This window comes from Lichtheimia ornata, assembly GCF_029851405.1.
Source record: "Lichtheimia ornata isolate CBS 291.66 chromosome Unknown scaffold00130, whole genome shotgun sequence".
In the NCBI taxonomy this organism is placed as follows: domain Eukaryota; kingdom Fungi; phylum Mucoromycota; class Mucoromycetes; order Mucorales; family Lichtheimiaceae; genus Lichtheimia; species Lichtheimia ornata.
In genome coordinates, this window is record NW_026695449.1 from 4,298 (window position 1) to 17,171 (window position 12,874).

The following is a 12,874-nucleotide window of genomic DNA, read 5'->3' on the forward strand; positions in this document are numbered from 1 at the left end:
TTTGATACACGACGCGGAGTTGATGTTGCAACCGGATGCTATGTGAGAGAGTAAAGTAGAGTTGGTGCCTTGTCCTTTCTCGACTACTCTTTCCTCCTCTTTTGACTATATCAATACTCGGCCCACTTTACGAGAGACAACAACCAACCCTCCATATTACTATCAACAGGGGTGACGGCCAAAAGATAATACAACCTACTTGTCTCTCTCTCTCTCTTCATTCCCCGAGCATAACGGATCAACTTCCTTTACCCCTCAACCTTCCCCGTCATCTCAAACTGAGCCCGCCATTTTCGACTGTTCAGCATAAATCCCGTCATCTCGAGTGGAAACCAATCAGTCCCATTGTCGTATCGACACGCATTCTTTATTGACGTTATTCACGACCAACGAGTAATAACAAGAACAGCGAGAGGGGTGGGTCTACTTTTGCATAGAAACTGATCGCCCAAAACGTGTATTAGAGTGAAGAACGATACGGCCATTACAACCACAACAGCATCGACGAGTGTCCAACAACTTGAAATAACAACGTCATGGCTGGAGGAGGCAATATCAAAGTAGTTGTAAGATGTCGTCCGCTCAACGCGAGAGGTAAAACAAGACAAAACTAGCAACCATGCATTGAAAGAAAAACTAAGACATGAAATGATAGAACTTGCCCGAGGAGCGACAGGCCTTATTCGGATGGAGGGCAATCAAACCATTCTTAGTCGTCCTCCGGATAGCAAAACAGGCAAAGAATCTGAAGATATCAAGGCATTCACCTTTGACAAGTCATATTGGTCCGCTGACAAGAATGCTCCAAACTATGCCGATCAACAAACGGTGTATAATGATTTGGGAGAGGATCTATTGAATCACGCATTTGATGGATACAATTGCTGTATTTTTGCTTGTAAGTTGATCAAGATGCAATTGAGGATTAGCTCTTCTAACATTGTCCTATTGATTAGATGGTCAAACTGGTTCAGGAAAATCATACTCAATGGTAATGCAAGGATGGGAATCAACAAGGAAATGAGTTGACATGTATTCTACATGTAGATGGGTTATGGTGATGACCATGGTATCACGCCAAGGACATGCAGCGAATTATTTGAGCGCATCAAAGCCAACGATGATGAGAACCTGACGTATCGTGTGGAGGTGTCCTACATTGAAATCTACAATGAGAAGGTGCGGGATCTCTTGAATCCAAAGAACAAAGGCAACCTTAAGGTCCGTGAGCATCCCAGTACTGGTCCCTATGTTGAAGATCTTTCACGTCTCGTCGTAAAATCCTTTGATGATATCAACCACCTCATGGATGAAGGCAACAAGGTTGGTATAGATTTGACAAACAAGCGCTACGAGCAACGGCATGTATTGACATCTGGATTTGGTTTAGGCGAGAACGGTGGCTGCTACCAACATGAATGAGACATCTTCGCGTTCACATGCCGTGTTCACTTTACATCTCACCCAAAAGCGTAAAGATGAATTGACCAAGCTTGAGACAGAAAAGGTGGCTAGAATCAGGTATGACGCGATAGGGATAGGATGGATAATGGGTGGATACTGATTTATCATTTCTAGTTTGGTGGATTTGGCTGGTAGTGAACGTGCCAATAGTACTGGTGCGACAGGTGCTCGTCTCAAGGAAGGTGCTAATATCAATCGATCATTGACAACACTCGGCAAGGTCATTGCTGGCTTGGCTGAACAATCCATGAACGAGGGCAAGAAGAAAAAGAAAGAAGCCTTTATTCCTTATCGTGATTCGGTATGTAAGCGTATGTATATGAGATAGGGGATCAGGGTCACTAATAATGTTCATTGTAATCCCCAGGTCCTCACGTGGTTATTGAAAGATTCATTGGGTGGCAACTCAAAGACGGCCATGATTGCAGCCATTTCACCAGCCGATTATGATGAGACATTGAGTACGCTTCGTTATGCCGATCAAGCCAAGAAGATCAGAAACAAGGCTGTTGTGAATGAGGATCCAAACGCAAAGATGATTCGTGAGCTCAAGGATGAGTTGGAAGTGTTGCGTGATCGACTACGAACATATGCACCTGAGGAAGTTGAGCAGCTGACAGCAAAGAGCTCGTACAAGAACAATGATGCCAAAGGTCGACAAAATTCGATGCCTGTGTTTTCGAAATCAGCTTTGAATAAGGCACAACAACAGCTGGAGATTGAGATCACGGATAGCCAAGGCACAAAGAAAAAGATGACGCGACAAGAGATTGTGGATCAGCTACAGAGCTCTGAAAAGTTATTGGCCAATTTGAATGAGACATGGGAGGAAAAGTTGAAAAAGACGGAGCAAATCCATGTCGAACGTGAAAAGGCGTTGGAAGAATTGGGTATTGCAGTACACAAAAACAACGTTGGCGTCTATGCTCCAAAGAAAATGCCGCATTTGGTGAATTTGAACGAGGATCCTCTCATGTCAGAATGTCTCATGTATCAAATCAAACATGGCATCACCAAAGTGGGTCGAGATGACAGCGATGATCCCCCTGATATTCGACTTTCTGGATCCAATATTCAAGATGGCCATTGCTATTTTGAGAACAACAATGGAGTTGTCACCATCCATCCCAATGGCGATTCAGTGACAATGGTCAATGGCATGCGTATTTCCGAGCCTCGTCGTCTACGTAGTGGATATCGCATTATCCTTGGTGATTATCATATTTTCCGCTTCAACCATCCTGAAGAAGTACGACGTGAACGAGGTTTACAAAAGACTGCTGTTGAGAAAGCTGCCATGGGAGGCAATAGTCCATCACCTACAAGCGATAGCGTTGATCATGATGAGCGACCTGGATCACCCACTGAGACAGCTAGCATGATTGGATCTGAAGTTATCGATTGGAATTACGCACGCCGTGAAGCTGTACTCAAGTATTACGCCAACGAGAGCAACTTTGGTGATATGAAGGATGAGGATTTGGAAAAGCTCTATGATGATATCACTCGAATTCGCAACAATCGCCGAACAACGAGATCTGAAAGTCGCACTGATAACTATGATGATGATTCTTCGGGTGACTCCTATCGCAACTCCATGTCAGTGGCCACAGTGCTCAATGACGGGCTCGAGAGCGTATGCACTGAAACCACTGTACACAGCGAACTTGAGGAAAAGTTTCGAGTTGAAAAGGAAAAGCTGCAAAAGGAATTGGTGAATCAAAAGCGCAACTACGAAGCTGAAATTACACGCATGTCACGCCAATTTTCGCAACAGCTCATGACCAACGGCCCACCAGGAGGATACACTGAACAACAAATCGCATTAGCACGCAAGGTGGCAGCACAGTGGAAAGGGTTACGTTATGTCGCCATGGCTGAAGTCGTGTTGACAAATGCCGTGATGCTCAAGGAAGCCAATATTATTTCACGCGAGCTTAATAAGGATGTGCTGTATCAGTTTACGATCATTGAAGACGGCCAATTTTCGAATCCAATGTCCTATTGGGAGACGACATCAGCATTGCACCAATTTGAGACGGATGAAGATACCACATTGATATCCACACCAAAACCATGCATTGGCGTGCGTGTGATTGATCGCAAGCACCAAGTTGTTTATGTATGGTCGCTTGAACGACTTAAATTGCGACTACACAAAATGCGTAATCTCTACAACTTTGTTGATCGACCCATGTACCGCAGCCATTTCAATTGGGAAGATCCCTTCTTTGAAGATCCATGTCCAAAATATTCATTTATTGGCAGCGCTTCTACATCGATTCGTAACCTTGCATTACAACAACCTTACGAGAGCAACATGGAGATTATTTGTCGTACCACAGGTCAAATCAAAGGCATGTTACGTGCGATCATTTCACCTATTGCACGATCAGTCGCTATCAAGGGCCCAGAAGCAAGGATTTCATTATCCGATCTCGACAATGAGGAAGTGGATCAAGAAGACGATGAAGTGGATGACGATGGATTCATGCTACGAGTTGGCCAACAATTACTTTTTGAGATTCGATTGGTTGAATTGACAGGCATCATTGATGCTGATTACCAAGATGTGCATGTGCAATTCAAGCTATCATCATTTGGCGGTATCCCAGAGCACTCCACAGCTGAAAAGGTGTTTGCGACGGATCCTATCAGTGACTTTGAGAATGGACCTATTCGCCTTGATCACAGCCAAACTATTTCTCTGGTGGTGACACGAAGTGTGATGGATGTATTAATGCAAGGCATGATTTCATTCGAGATCTTTGGCGTGGCACAAAATCGTGTATTATCGCAACATGAGCGATGGGATGATCAGCGTGAAAAGCCAAGGTTGGCAGATTTACTTGCAGCAAATCGACCCATGAATGGCTCCTCAAGCACTCTAAGTAATGGCAGCACAACGCATCGTACAGCAGCATCTGATCAAGCATCCATTCACTCAAATCACACAGCTAATGGCACCCTTGAACGACGCTCTGAAGAGGAACTTCTCGCTGCTGAACGACATGATGTACTTTCATGGGCACAAATATGCGAACTATCACCGAATGGCGACTATGTGCCTGTGCCTGTCACCTCACACAATGCACTTGACAGGGGTGTATTTACGCTGCGTCAAGGTCTTCAACGTCGTATTTGCTTGACATTGTCACATACCTCAGGGCGTCAATTTGAATGGAGTCGGATATCGCGTGCGAGTGTGGGACGAGTACGACTCTTGGATCCGAAAGGAAGGATTATTGATGCACCAGCACATGACGACATTCCTATCAAGCTCCTGTCACAACAAAGCGTGGTGTACAACAATGATGGCACAAGTCAGCTGACCGCTCAGGGTGCGTGGGATAGTTCACAGCATGAATGTTTATTTTTGAACCGTATCACAGCCCACAATACTCGAATCTTGCTCAACTTGAGATGGGAAATTGAGGCAGCAAAGTGCTCCAAACCTGTTCAGTTTAGCATGGACATTGCTGTTCGTATCCATGGTCGTGATGGTGCTGCTTCTTCTGGTACTCGCTCTCGTTTACGAAAATTGCTTGGTGCATCCACTGAAAAGCAGTTACCCAAATGCAGTGCCATGTTCCTTGTTCATTTACGACCCCCCATGACACGCCGACTTAGCCAATTGTGGCGTCTGAATACCGTATCCAAATATGTGCGAGGTGAAGAATATCTTGGAAGTTGGCGGCCTCGTGGTGTATCCTTGGTCAATGATTATAAACACATCCGTGAACGCATTCGTCGCAAGGAAGCTGTTGCTTTTACAAAACAAGTGCTCACCTTACAGCAACAAAGGAAGCAGCTACCTCCGTTAGCTATCCATGGTGCTTCATCATCCTCTTCAGCAGCAGATGCCGACGATGCATTATCAGAACGACAAGCTGCTTTAGCACAAAAAGTGCTTGATCTTTGGAAGCAAAAATATGGTACTCATAAAGAGGTAAGATATAAAAGTGCATCCTTTTCGCTATTGGATGATACTAATGCATATGCTTTTTTGATAGATTGTGATTAGTCAAGATCCACCCATACCCGGCATGCCTGATTTTGATTTACGGCAAGAAGAACGAGACTGTTCCAAATTGCTCGCTGAAGTAAAATTGGTCACTCAAAGGTAAATGACAATGAATGAAAATGAATGAATGACGACAACTGATCTTTGATTGTTGTTATAGCGACAATGTATCTAAACGAGGATATTTGACATACCAAGAAAGTGCCGTTCATGACAAATGGATCAAGTTGTGGTTCGTTGTTCGTCGACCCTATATATATATTTACATGGATCAATCGGAAACGGATGAGCAAGGCGTTATCAATATTTCATCGGTGCGCATAGATTACAACCAAGCCTTGGAGCAAATGATAGAGGCAAGTAGTGTAAAAGGGGGATTGGTTGGAAGGGTTACAATGCTAAATGACTTTTTACAGCGATCCAATGTATTCGCCCTTTATACCAGCAACAATGCATACACATTACAAGCCTCGTCAAGAGCAGATATGATCGATTGGATATCCAAGATTGACCAGATGTTTCCCATTGAAAAACTGAAAAATGATACACTTTGATTGTGTTTTCCCTCCACACACACACCCTTCCATTCGTTTACATTTGTAGCTCTTTCTTTTACATACCCACTTTTTTATCTACAATTTATCTATCTATATGCATTAACAATTACGTATCTATATCTATATCAATTTGTTGGTATGTATTTGGAGACAACCGCAGCATGATCGTACTACAGCAATGGAGGATCTGTGTGACTGATAACTCCGAGATTTCTTCTTGTTTTTTCAAGACCAATTTTTGCAGTATTCAACTTCTCTTCCTTTAATACACACACCGACCACCGACCACCGACCATGGGAAAGAAAAAGTCTGCCAATAAGAGAAAGGACGATTACTGGTATGTCTAATGAACAGACGCATGGTACAATGGAGCAACAAGGAAACTGATTAACGTATTTAGGGATGACGAGTTTGAGGAGGATATGAATGCCGCAGCTGTTGCTGAAGAATCCGAAGACGATGAGGCTTTCGCCAAAAAGGCAGCTTCGTTCAGTGCATTAGCGGTCGAGGACGATGATGAAGATGATGGGTAAAGTATCATATTATAAAGGGGGATATAGATACAAGACACGTATACTGATCCATTGGTATTAGTTTGATGGCTATGGTCAATCGTGCAGCCAAGACCAAGGTCAAGAAGAACAAGAAGAAGAAACAGGTGGTCGAATCTGAAGAAGAAGAAGAGGAGGAACCAGCACCAGCACCTGTCCAAGCTGATGATCTTGATGAGGAAGAGGATGATTGGTTCAACGACAACAAGAAGAACAACAAGAAAAAGAACAACAAGAAACAGCAACCTGCCGCTGCCGCGGCTGCACCAGCTGTTGAGGAAGAGGAGCCAAAGCGTATTTTGAGCAAGAAGGAAAAGGAGCGTCTTAAGAAGGAACGTGAGCGTGAAGCCAAGCGTCTTGCCAACATTGAAAAGAAGAAAAAGGAGGCTGAGGAAGCAGCAAAGAAGGGCAATCAACAGCAAAAGCAACAACAACAACAAAAGCCCAAGGAAGAACCTGCAGCTGAACCAGAATCTAAGAAGAAGGCAGCACCTGCTCCTGCTCCTGCTCCTGCTGGTGGTAAGGGCAAAAAGAAGGGTCCCGCTGGTATTGCCGCTTTGAGAGTATGTCATTTTGGACTGATTGGGTGTGTGATTCCATGGTTACTAATAATGAATTTTAGAAACAATTGGAGGCTCAAAAGGCTGCTGAGGAAGAAGCCAAGCGTAAGGAAGAGGAGGAACGTCAACGTGCCCTTGAAGAAGAAAAGAAGCGTCGTGAGGAAGAAAGAGCCATCAGAGAAAAGGAGCGTGAAAAGCGTGCAAAGGCTAGAGTAAGGCATCACTACCATGATTATATATTGGCAATCAAGTATGACTTACAAATATGGATCCAAATAGGCCAAGAAGGAACAACTTAAGGCTGAAGGCAAATATATGACCCGATCCCAAAAGGAGGCAGCAAAGAAGGCCAAGTTGCGTACCGAGCAATTGCTTGCTTCTGGACAGATCAAGATTGCTGCTTTCAACGAAGACAACGAGTCGAATGAATCTGGATCAGCTGCTGAACCTGAAAAGAAGAAGCGCATCGTCTACGAGAGCAAGAAGCGTAAGGGTCCCAGCAAGGCAGAGCTTGAGAAGAAGAAGCGTGAAGAAGAAGAGGAGCAAAGACGTCGTGAGGAGGAGGAACGTAAGCGTAAGGAAGAAGAGGAGGCTGCCAAGAAACAACAAGAGCAGGAAGAATGTAAGTTTTCAACAATTTTTTGTGATGGATCGATGATTGACATTTTGTTATGATAGCTTCTGATGATGATGATTGGGAGAAGGCTGCTGATAGCACTGATGAGGAAGAAGATAAGGCTGCTGCCAAGGAAGACAATGTCAAGGATGATTGGGAAGATGAATCTGAAGAGGAGGAAGCACCCAAGAAGGAAGAAGCCAAGAAGCCTGCTGCTGCTGCCACTCCTGCTAAGAAGGCTGAGGAAGAGAGCGAATCTGAGGAAGATAGCAGTGATGATTGGGATGAGGATAGCGATGAGGAAGATTTGTCTCCTGCTCAACTTGCTGCTCTCAAGAAGAAGGAAGAGGCTGCTGCTCGTCGTCAACAACGTCAAAAGGACGCTTTGGCTGCTCGTTCTAAGGATGATTTGCGTTCACCTATTTGCTGTATTCTTGGTCACGTCGATACTGGTATGTAATTGGAATCATGAGGAAAATATAAAGGCTTGGATACTAATAGGCCCTTGTCATTGATGATAGGTAAAACCAAGTTGCTTGACAAGATTCGTCAAACCAATGTCCAAGAAGGTGAAGCTGGTGGTATTACCCAACAGATTGGTGCTACCTATTTCCCTGCCGAAGCCATTGAAAAGAAGACTGCTGTGTTGGGCAAGGATCAAGTTGAGCAAATGAAGGTGCCTGGTTTGCTCGTCATTGATACTCCAGGTCACGAGTCTTTCACCAACCTTCGTAGCCGTGGTAGCTCTTTGTGTAACATTGCCATTTTGGTGGTCGACATTATGCACGGTCTTGAACAACAAACTCTTGAATCCATTCGCTTGTTGCGTGATCGTCGTACACCTTTCATTGTCGCCTTGAACAAGATTGATCGTCTTTTCGAATGGAAGGCAACTCCCAACAACTCCTTCAAGGATTCGCTTGCAAAGCAAAAGAAGTCTGTCAGACAAGAATTCGAGACTCGTTTGGAAAAGACCATCCTCGCCTTTGCTGAACAAGGTCTCAACGCCGCTCTTTATTACAAGAACCCCAACTTTGCAAAGTACGTCTCATTGGTGCCCACTTCCGCCCACACTGGTGAAGGTGTTCCCGATATGCTCAACTTGTTGGTCAACTTGACCCAGACCCGTATGAGTGACAAGTTGATGTACGTTACCGAGCTTGAATGTACCGTCTTGGAAGTCAAGGTGATTGAAGGTCTTGGTACTACCATTGATGTTGTCCTTGTCAATGGCTGGTTGCATGAAGGCGACAAGATTGTATTGTGTGGTCTTAATGGCCCTATTGTTACCCAAGTCCGTGCATTATTGACTCCTCAACCTATGCGTGAATTGCGTATCAAGTCCCAATACGTTCATCACAAGTCCGTCAAGGCTGCTCTTGGTATCAAGATTGCTGCTCCTGATCTCGACAAGGCCATTGCTGGTTCTCGTTTGCTTGTGTGTGGTCCTGAGGATGATGAAGATGATCTCAAGGAAGAAGTCATGTCCGATTTGACCAACTTGATGAACTCTATCGATCGCCAAGGCAAGGGTGTGTGGGTGCAGGCGTCCACGCTTGGTTCATTGGAAGCTTTGCTCGAATTCTTACGCACCAGCAACATTCCCGTCTTTGGTATCAACATTGGTCCTGTGCATAGAAAGGATGTGGTCAAGGCTAGTGTCATGCTTGAAAAGGCCAAGGAATATGCCGTCATGCTCTGTTTCGATGTCAAGGTTGAAAAGGAAGCTGAGGAAATGGCCGATGATTTGGGTATCAAGGTGTTCAAGGCCGACATTATTTATCACTTGTTCGATCGCTTTGTCGAATACAACAAGTCCATGTTGGAAGAAAAGCGTAAAGAACAAGCCGGTCAAGCTGTATTCCCCTGTATCCTCAAGATGGTTCCTCGTGCTATCATCAACAAAAAGAACCCTATCATCATGGGTGTGGATGTTGTCGAAGGATCTTTGCGTCTTGGTACTCCCATTTGTGTTGTTCGTCCTAATGCTGAAGGTGTACGTGAAGTGACAGTACTTGGCAAGGTCACATCCATGGAACAAAACCACAAGCCTATGGAGGTTGTCAAGAAGGGTCATGGTGGTGGTGGTATTGCCATCAAGATTGAAGCTTCAAGTGGTGATCAAGCCAAGACTTATGGTCGTCACTTTGATGAGTCTGATGAATTCTATAGCCGTATCACTCGTACGTCTATCGATGTGCTCAAGGATTCCTTCCGAAAAGATTTGTCCAAGGAAGAATGGGCATTGGTGGTCAAGCTCAAGAAGGTTCTCGGTGTAGACTAAAATTACTATTGTTTGAAATTATGTACCCCATCGTTTTTGCATGCTCATGTATATCAACCCTTTCACGCACTCACACACACACACACTCACTCACTCACAATTCTCTTATTCTCACCCACAACACTACACACTTTTAAAAAGATACAACATTTCGATCATTCATCGAAGAGAAAAAAGGGATTAAACTTAATTCTTTGTGTATTTGTACAAATCATGCATTGTGTGTGTATTCATTGTATTTGGCTTTAAAGAGAGCTTGGATGATTTTGGAGTTCCGGTTAGACCTTTTGGGATGTGATTCATGACATGTGATCTCAATTTGAATTCCAGGAAATAAGGTCGCCTTTTCATTTATCCATCTGGATGGGACATCAGAAAGGGGGTGGAGGAGAGAAGATGTATATTCTATGGGAGGGAAAGAAAGAGACAAAAGTAGTGGCTGAGATATACCTATTGATTAGATACGAGATCAAGTATACTATGCACATGTTTTGTTTTCTTTTTCTTCTCGTGAGACGACGATGACGAGATATGGCTGGTCTTTCGAGCTAATCACCGTGGAACGAGTTCCATTGAATTGAGTCATTTGATTGGCTGTCGACCTTTTAGTAAGACACAACTTTGTGGTGGCGGTCTTCATTTCCCCACAGCTTGCGTTCTTTTATTTCTCTTCTTATCCTTACATCATTTACATTTCTTGACACACACACAACTCATACTTTTGCCATTCATGTCTTCCACAATGACGGCAACGGCTGGTACTGCTGCCCCTTCACCTTCATCCTCCACACAAAATGAAAAACGCCCTGTACAACGGAAAAAGAAAGCCGCTCGAGCATGTATCCACTGCCAAAAGGTACACTTTTATTGCAACATTGTCGACATTGGATAGCCTACTAACAATGGTCTTGTCGCTTAATCGATAGGCTCACTTGACTTGCGATGACTGTAAGTATGCGTTATGAAATCGTCAACCAGATTCACTGATCGGCTGTTCGATTAGCCCGACCCTGTCAACGATGTATAAAACGAGATCTCGCTTCTACTTGTACTGATGGTGCTCGGAAAAAGGCCAAGTATCTTCAGGATGTGCATGGTTAGTATTTTCTCGGATGATGGGTGAGAGTGATGATATCTAATAGTTGTATACAATAGACCTTGCTGTCAATGATCCCAACGAATTACAGCAACAGCAGCAACAACAACAGCAACAACAGCGTTTCCAAACACCCATAGGATTAGCAGCAACACCAGGTGCATTGAACGATACGAGCAACATGGCTGGTCCAATCGTTGATCCAAACTCGTTTGTGAATGGTATGTGAACACATGGTTGAGTCGTGGTAAGAGCTAACGGTTATGATTCAGGCAATCAACTTGGATTTGATTATGGATTTGGATCATCAGCGACCAATCTTGAATACTCGTTCTTGTCAAGTATGTTGGGTACTGGCATGGATACGACGTTTTTGGATCAAAATCCACCATCACAACCAACGGCAGGCACACCATCATCCACAGCATCCAGTAGTCAAGTACAGCCACAACCTCCGCAACCCACATCTTCTACTACTCCTGCAAGTCTACCAGCTGATTTATGGTCCAACAATAGTATCGCGACGAATGCATCGCCTCATCAACAATCCACCAGTGACGTGATGAATCCATTCCCAGCACTCGAAAGCAACAGTGCCAATAACCCCATTGCACCGTTGTTCAATACGCCTGGTACCGAGACCAATTTCTTGACTGGAACAGAGAATGCTACAGCACAATCATCATCACCGGCAACTCCACATGCAACCTCTTTACAGGCTTATGGCGAAGGTGCTGTTTTAGCTAAAGCAGAAAGCCCCATCACATCAGCAGCTACACCAACCACAGCCACCGGTAGGCGGCGTACACAGCTCATGACCCCTGAAATGGCGTATGCAAGTGCCAACAAGCCTTTTAGTTATGCTGATGGATATCATTACTTGATCAACTATGTGCGACAAAAGTAAGTATTGAGGATGTAATGAGGAATTGCTATGCAAATACTTAAGGTATGGTAAAGAATGTCTAGGGAAGATTTGATGCGCATCAGCAGAGCTTTGGCACTTTTCAGACCAAGTGTGTTGGCGTCCATGATGAATTTAACCGAGGATGATCTCATTTTTACCGAAAAGTGTCTTCAGCGGACGTTGTTGGTAAGCTATTATCTTTGGATTATGGATGATCTGGTTTTGCTAACTGTAACGATGGTATCAGGAATACGAAAAGCTGATTAGTTACTCTGGTACCCCAACAGTGGTTTGGCGACGCACTGGCGAGATTGCTTTGGTGGGCAAGGAGTTTTCATTATTGACACAATGGTCGCGTGATTCCCTTTTGAGCAAAAAGACGTATATTTACGAGGTAAGGGTTTAAGGATCCAGCGTTATTATTAGTGGTAATGATATTGATGTGCTTTGCTTTAGCTCATGAGCAACTCATCGGCTGTCGAGTATTGGGAAAAGTACGCATTACATGCCTTTGACAATACGGATTCTGCGGTTTACAGTTCTTGTATCTTGATGAGTCCTACCAAACGTGTTGTACCGTGTACATTTTGCTTTACGATCAAGCGTGATATCTTTGATTTACCGAGTGTCATCATTGGCAATGTAAGTAGTGGTGGTTGGACTCTTTTTTCCCTGTCAGTGACTAACTTGGGCGATTTCGATTTGTAGTTCTTGCCAATCCTAAGTTAAAACCCATATGAAGGCATTCAACTGCCCACATTGCATCTTTTTTTATCCTCCTTTTTCATATCAACTGCATATCACACTCTCTACC

General features: G+C 44.1%; 3 protein-coding genes across 3 annotated transcripts; all 3 read left to right on the forward strand.

Moving 5' to 3' along the window:
• Positions 1-536: 536 nt before the first annotated feature.
• On the forward strand, positions 537-6,042 carry O0I10_012478 (uncharacterized protein; the record flags this gene model as incomplete). Its single annotated transcript, XM_058492379.1, has 10 exons — positions 537-594; positions 656-898; positions 957-991; positions 1,048-1,323; positions 1,391-1,521; positions 1,579-1,765; positions 1,832-5,413; positions 5,478-5,587; positions 5,649-5,844; positions 5,905-6,042. 10 exons carry the CDS (start codon positions 537-539, stop codon positions 6,040-6,042), a joined length of 4,956 nt encoding a protein of 1,651 aa, XP_058336845.1.
• Positions 6,043-6,339: 297 nt separating this feature from the next.
• Positions 6,340-10,057, forward strand: O0I10_012479 (uncharacterized protein; the record flags this gene model as incomplete). The annotated part of the gene is made up of 7 exons (XM_058492380.1): positions 6,340-6,383; positions 6,447-6,575; positions 6,641-7,160; positions 7,220-7,369; positions 7,437-7,779; positions 7,836-8,225; positions 8,295-10,057. 7 exons carry the CDS (start codon positions 6,340-6,342, stop codon positions 10,055-10,057), a joined length of 3,339 nt encoding a protein of 1,112 aa, XP_058336846.1.
• Positions 10,058-10,799: 742 nt separating this feature from the next.
• Positions 10,800-12,789, forward strand: O0I10_012480 (uncharacterized protein; the record flags this gene model as incomplete). Its single annotated transcript, XM_058492381.1, has 9 exons — positions 10,800-10,913; positions 10,984-11,005; positions 11,061-11,153; positions 11,213-11,374; positions 11,426-12,056; positions 12,114-12,246; positions 12,308-12,454; positions 12,517-12,702; positions 12,769-12,789. The coding sequence occupies 9 exons, from the start codon at positions 10,800-10,802 to the stop codon at positions 12,787-12,789; spliced, it is 1,509 nt and encodes a 502-aa protein (XP_058336847.1).
• Between the last annotated feature and the right edge of the window lie 85 nt (positions 12,790-12,874).